This window comes from Beta vulgaris, chromosome 6 (genome assembly GCF_026745355.1).
Source record: "Beta vulgaris subsp. vulgaris cultivar EL10 chromosome 6, EL10.2, whole genome shotgun sequence".
Classification (NCBI taxonomy): Eukaryota; Viridiplantae; Streptophyta; class Magnoliopsida; order Caryophyllales; family Amaranthaceae; genus Beta; species Beta vulgaris.
The window spans coordinates 56,173,035-56,180,078 of NC_079207.1; the positions used below are offsets into that span (position 1 = coordinate 56,173,035).

Consider the following 7,044-nt stretch of genomic DNA (forward strand, 5'->3'; position numbering starts at 1 on the left):
TCGTTTTAAATAAACAACCTAAATTGTTATATTATATAAATTGAATATAGTTTTTGGTATCTGATTCAAAACATTATAATTTCACCATTTGGTAGTGCTTGAAATATACTTCAAAATAAGACCAGTTTACAATATATATAGTTTTACCACTCATAAAAACATTATTTAACTAGATGAATGGTAAGGCATTATTTAGTCTTTCATTTATATAAATATGATAATAGTTATAACTATAGTGTACTGAATGTGACTATAGCATTTTATAATAGGTTCAACTTGCAGGATTAAACATATTATCTTTCAAAACCTCAGTCGTACGAGTTCGAATCCTCTAGAGTTTTAAAAAAATTCTACAAGGTAGAGTTGTATATAAACCATACATTTTAAAATTAAGAGCTTGTATTGGTGAAAGGGGGGAATAAGGGGGTGAATTTTGATTAGAAAAAATAGAGTGGGTCTTCGAAAGATAGTATATGAGCTATTGATGGTTGATGTTGCTCAAATTTTACATTGTAGAGTTCTTTTAGAACTCTAGAGGATCCAAACATCAGCCTTACTCAACTGAACCAAAACAATTAGTATTCCAACAAAAATTATTAAGGAAATTTTGTTGTTACAACTAAAATTAAAATCTATAGCGATATGATGATAAATTAGAATATGATTTTACACAAAAAAAAAAACTTTAGAATATTATAAAGAGCTCCACCTAAGCATGACACGTCATTTTTCTTAATTTTTTTTATTATAAATAGTGTTGAACATTTATATAAATACATATAAATTGCTTTTAATAATATTACACTCTAATTTTGAATAAACAAACTAAATTATTTAAATATGTAACTTGAATATATATAGCTTTTGCTACATAATTCGCAATATTATAATTTTTTTTACCATCGAGAGTGTTTGAAATATGTTTCGAAATAAGTTGCATATACAATGTAATTTTACAACTTATAAAAATATATTTATTTATATGAACAATAATGTATTATTTATTATTTGTTTTAAATATATAAAATTAACTATAAAAATAGTGTATTATGTGTAAGAATAACAATTATGCCTTTCAAAATCATAATTGAGTTATATAAAGATAAAAAATACAAACATATAGTTTTGAACCTATAATATAATACCATGATTACATTACATGAAGAATCAAATGAAAGTTTGTCGACGACATTGTTGAGGTATTATGCAATTGACTAATTATTTATTCCTTGAATATTTTTTGTATATATAATTATTTATGTTTTTCGTTTTCAAATATCTATATGTCAGATCTTATTCTTTTCTCAATGAACTTAATTTTACTAAAACTAATTGGGAAATCAAGGTTCGAGTTTCTAGACTATTTGAGGTCGCAAATCATAAAAAGGGGAAGTTCAATAAGTCTTGATATGGTCATAATTGATGAACATATATTTTTCTCTTAAATAGTTTTTTCGATTATTAATAGAGGTTAGTTTTATATTTAATTTAATTTATTCATGATATTATCATTATGATCTTCTTTTTTGCTTTCCCATTTTTTATTCTATATGTGTTAGTGTTTTGTGCTAATAATTAAAAGTTGAAGTTGTGACTAACACTCATATTTTTTTCTCTATTCTTTCTGTCCCGCATCTATTAGTTTTTACCCTCTACTTTCTTAAAGTATCATTCGGGTATTTTCCATGTTAAAAATATGTTAGCTATTGTTAGTCATATCAATTATTGTGATACTGTTTGATAATAAACTTAGCTACGATATTCAACTGAATATTAAAAATATAAATTTATATATCACAATAACAAATCTAAAAATTAAAGTATAACGACAAATACTTTTTCTGTCTTTTTGTACTACAACAATGAGTTTGGGCATGGTTTGTAAGAAAATAAAAAGGGTAGTTTAGCATCACTAGTAGAATAAATGCTTATTGTTGTGGTCATTAAGTGGCCTATTGCAACAGTTTTGACCGCGCAACAATTAAGGGCGCAACAATAGGTACAATAGGGTAACCTATTATTGCGGTTCCTACCCAAAATCGCAGCAATATGTATTTTTTTAATATTAAAAAAGTGCACCTATTGTTGCAGTTTTGGGCCAAACTCGCATCAATAGGTGCACTTTTTCAATGTTAAAAATAATTTTTTTTTTTTTTGGCAATTCAAAGTTGTTATTGATAACCAACAAAAATGAAATAGACATACATCATAACATCACCAAGGGACAGGAATAAAGGAAGGAGCCCCCCTTACCTTCTAGGAAGGGCCTGGGAGCAACAAACCAAAATCCAAGCCCTGCAGGCACTACTACCTAGCTTAGGAATAGCAAACAAAAACTACCAAAGGAGGAGTTGCCTAGTACAATCATTACATCTACTAGCAACCCTAAAGCAAATCTGCCTAAAATTAGTTACAGTATCTAGCATAAGGCCCCCATAGACTTTTGCATTTCTTTGTAGCCATATCTGATACATAGCTTCAGCAAACATCATGCAGTATAACTGAGCTTTAGCTCCTCTCCTCTTACTCTTCAAAGCAACAACATGGATTTCATCTGACAAGTTCCTTAGAGTCACCACCACTTTCAAGTGCTGCTGGCAGGCATTCCAAATATCCCTAGAGAAGGGACAATCAAAGAACAAGTGAGAGATACTCTCACTAGCTGCAGTGCATAGTGGGCAGAAATCATTATCTGTAATCCCCCAAGAAAATAACCTATCTTTGGTAGCCAATCTACCATGAAGAATAAGCCAAGTGACAAATAGAGCTTTAGGACTAGCTTTATTATTGCAAACAATTCTCTTCCAATTTACTTGATCATGCTCACCCTGCATTAGCAAATACAGTTTCTTAATTGAGAAATCATTAAGCTGAAGCATATGAGTAGCTTGCAGGTCTTGAAATATCTCTCTACTCTCTAGTACCTTCTTCATGGACCATGACAGTCTATTAGGGATTACCATGGAGAGAATGTGCTGCTGTTTAATGTAGTATTCATGCAACCACTTAATCCATAACCTGTCTTGTTTTTGACAAACTGCCCATAAGTGCTTGGCAACTGCAGCTTTGTTCCAAAGAGCAAGATTTTTAATGTTTAACGCTCCACAACTGATAGGTAAACATAGAGAGTCCCTGGCTATGGGAGCTTTCCCGGAGTAAGAGTCTTGACCAGTCCATAGAAAGACTCTACAGACTACAGATGCTTTGAATCTCCTTAAACACCTTCTTAGGCAGCATAAATATTTAGCACCAATACAGTTGAAATCCATGAAGTATAACATTAATGAGTTGGACTCTAGCAGCACTAGAGAGTTTTTTGACAGACCAAGCCCTAACTCTAGCCATGGTCTTCTCAATCAATGGCTTACACTCATTATAAAAGAGCTTCCTGGTGGTGAGTGGAACACCTAGGTATTTAAAGGGAAAACAACCCAGGGGCATATGCACAACAGACTGTAAGATAGCTCTTTGAGTCTCCTCCACCCCTCCAATATAGAGATGACATTTATCCAAATTTGCTTCTAACCCAGAAGCTTGAGAGAATTTGGAAAAAGCATCAAAGACAAGTTGCAAAGAGGTCTGGTTTGCTTTAGAGAACATCAAAAGATCATCAGCAAACATCACGTGGGTGATGTTTAACTTTTTGCATCTAGGGTGAAAATTAAATCTAGGATCAGCCTTCAGGTTCCCCAGACATCTTGATAAATACTCCATCCCTAATGCAAATAGAAAGAGAGACATAGGGTCTCCTTGTCTCAACCCTTTCCTGGCAGTGAAAGGCTTACAAGAGCTACCATTATTGATGAGAATAGAGAAAGAAACTGAAGTGACACAAGCCATAATCCATTTCACAAATGGAGAAGGGAATCCAATATCATTCAGAACAGCTTCCAAAAAGGACCACTCAATAGAATCATAAGCTTTTTTCAAGTCAACCTTCAACATGCATCTAGGAGATATATGCTTAGTGTTATAGCTTTTGATAAGCTCGATAGCAAGAAGAATATTATCTGAAATATTCCTTCCAGGCATAAACCAAGCTTGGGCTAAGTCAACCACAATACCAATCATATTCTGCATTCTGTTGGTCAAGATTTTAGCAATAATCTTGTATAACTTTGTACAATAGGCTATAAGCCTAAAATCCTTAACAAGTGAAAGGTTAGGGATCTTAGGAATGAGTGTAACAAGAGTACAGTTAATTTCAGGCAACAGGACCCCTGAATCAAAGAATTGAAACACATCAGCATAAATATCATGTTTTATAATAGACCAAGCTTTTTTAAAGAAGTGACTATTGAAGCCATCAATACCTGGGGCTTTGTCATCATCTATTGCCCACAAAGCTGCTTCTATTTCCTGAACTGTAATAGGGAGAATGAGCAAAGCAACATCCCTAGCTTGCACTTTAGGGCCAGTTCTCATCAATACTTGGGGCTTTGTCATCATCTATTGCCCACAAAGCTGCAGTACCTAGTAGAGTGGAGTAAAAGTTGAGCACTTCAGCTTCAATATCAGAAGTAGTTGTAAGCTTATCCCCAGCAGCATTAAAGAGGACTTCAATGTTGTTTTGCATAAATCTCTCTTTCATGGCATTAAAGAAGAAATGAGAATTAGAATCACCCTGCTTCAACCACTAAATTCTTGACTTTTGCCTTAAAGCTGCCTCTTCTACAGCCAAAAACTTCTGCAATTTCAAAATGCACTCCTTTTCCAACTGAATAAGATCAGTGCATGAAGGAGAGCTCTGTAACTGTGATTGAGTTCTCTGCAATTCCTCCCTTGCATTATTAATTCTAGTACTCAAATTAGAAAACTCATCTTTATGCAACACTTTAAGCCTAACTTTGACTTGTTTAAGCTTATTCCATACCAACTTCATCCTGCCTTCTTCTCTTCCCAATAAATGCCATTGGTCCCTAACCACCTGAAGGAACTGTAACAGCCAGTAAATAATAAATAATTAATGCATGATTAAGTAGCTTAACTCGGGAATTTAAATGTGATCGTACGTAAGTAATACGTATGATAAGTTGTGTGTAAAAATAATTTGTGCTTCCGTGTAATTAGTATTTAGAAGGAATTATGTAAAGATAATAATATTATTAAATTATATGTAAACACTTAGGGTCGATATATTATTTTAAGAAGTCGAGTTGTGAAAATTGAGGGCTATTGGAAGATAGAGATTATGTTCAACTATTAAGCAATTAACGGTTACGCTTAATAGAATGGATTTTAGAATTTCATCTAGAGTATGAGGTTAGATATATCAAGTAAATTTTATGATGAGGATTATAATAAGAACAATTTTGGGGTCTTAGAATACTAACATATGGTATATTATAAGAGTTGGAGTCATGTTAAGACAAATGAGAAGAGCTGGAAAAATTCAGAAATACACCAAGGTGGAATGGAACCACATTAATCAACCAAATGGGTCTAACAAGTCTAAATTAATACATCCATACCTTCCCCACATATACCCTCACATTCTACATAAGTTTCATCACCAAATACCAACAAAACATCTCTGCCCAAAACCTCTCTCTCTCCCTCTTCCATCACGCCAGCTCTGGCGGTAAGAACCAGAGTTGGTTCTCAGCTTCATTTCTTGGATTTTTGCTTCTGAACCTATGCATGCAAAGCCTGATTATCATTCACTACATATAGGAGCATATTGGGAAGCAAAAAGAACACCATTTCGTGGCCAAGAAGTTCAAGAAAAAGAACCATCTTCTTCAATCAAGGAAACAGTAAGTATAGTGAATGTTTAGGTTGAATTAAGGTACTTCCTTGAGGTATTTTCTTATGAAATTTGGTGTGAATGTTCTTTTATGTCTTAGGATAAAAAAAAATCAAGAATCAAGTCTTGAGGAGAAGGAGAAGTCGGATTATTGCTGTTAGAAGTGAAGGTACACATAAAACACTCCATTTGGGAACATAGTTTATACAAAAATTTAGTAAAATTGTTGAGAACGATTTTAAGGAGGATTTTCTTGATTTTAGATGATTAATATCTACTGCATGTTAGTATTTGATAAGGATTAATCATTGAATATTTAAAAATCAAGTGGAAAAGCATGTTCTTTCACTATATTATAATTAGTTATGTGATTTTTGTGGTTTTTCATGAACTTTTGTGTGTGATTGGAATTTGGATTGTTTTGGAATGAAGTTGGTTGATGGAACAGTAGGTTAAGTGATGATTAAGAGGATGCATGTGTAGGTATTCATAATTGGAAAGTACATCTTATTTGATAGTTGATTTTTACAGTAAAAAGGTGACTAAACCACCTTAATTTTCCATGTTCTTATGAGATTATGTTTAGTAAATGATAAGTAGAAGCTTTAAAGGATTATTTCAAATGTTTTTATCACTAAGCTACTGTATTTTAGTATGAGAACTTGTTTTAAATCTTTTCTCATTCAATAACACATCAAAGTAGGGAAATTTCACTTTAAAAACCGTATTTTAGAAACGAACATATGTTAGGTTTATTTGAGAATTTGAATGAATAATTTTCCTTATAAATGATGAAAGTTCCAGTAGGTTTAAGTTTGAAGAATTTAGATTGTTAAGTAAATGTTTAAATTTGGATTCAAGCTAAGTACATCCTTGTTTTCGGAATCTAAAAACATTCTTTTTACTTAAGATAACCCAAGTTCTTTACTAGAGGGACTGTGTGAGCCAAACTTGATTTTTTATAAGCGTTGTTGCACCTCCAAACTATCACTTAACTACTGTCACAACCATCTTCAACCAACCTTATTGAAGTAATAAACAGTTTTCTTTCAATCACGAACATTGGTGCTTTATTTCGAAATTGTGATCAATGGTTTTGAATTCTTTTTTTGCGTATAGAAGAGGAATGTGTGTATATGTGTGAGAACATGTCCTATTAAAGCTTGCAAGCGAGTAAAAAGTAGGAGTTTAACTCCGAATTGTGTGGAGGTTTGCACTTAAGTGCACCTCAATATGCGAACTCTTCTTCTTACGCATAACTAGAAAACCGTTTTGACTCTGTGTGTGTGTTGAGAAGT

General features: G+C 32.7%; 1 protein-coding gene across 1 annotated transcript; it reads right to left on the reverse strand.

Moving 5' to 3' along the window:
- Positions 1 to 2,336: 2,336 nt before the first annotated feature.
- Positions 2,337 to 4,591, reverse strand: LOC125494011 (uncharacterized). Its single transcript, XM_048637507.1, has 4 exons — positions 4,432 to 4,591; positions 4,314 to 4,364; positions 3,326 to 4,220; positions 2,337 to 3,222 (listed from the first exon to the last, which is right to left on the reverse strand). The coding sequence occupies exons 1-4, from the start codon at positions 4,589 to 4,591 to the stop codon at positions 2,337 to 2,339; spliced, it is 1,992 nt and encodes a 663-aa protein (XP_048493464.1).
- Between the last annotated feature and the right edge of the window lie 2,453 nt (positions 4,592 to 7,044).

What these genes read in the sequence shown, in the direction of transcription:
- LOC125494011 (XM_048637507.1), bottom strand. Translation starts at nt 4,591, where the DNA reads ATGAAAGAGAGATTTATGCAAAACAACATTGAAGTCCTCTTTAATGCT. An exon ending in AGATGATGACAAAGCCCCAA is followed by an intron (nt 4,365 to 4,431) that starts GTATTGATGAGA and finishes TCCCTATTACAG; the next exon opens with TTCAGGAAATAGAAGCAGCT. An exon ending in ATGGCTAGAGTTAGGGCTTG is followed by an intron (nt 3,223 to 3,325) that starts GTCTGTCAAAAA and finishes CTGCCTAAGAAG; the next exon opens with GTGTTTAAGGAGATTCAAAG.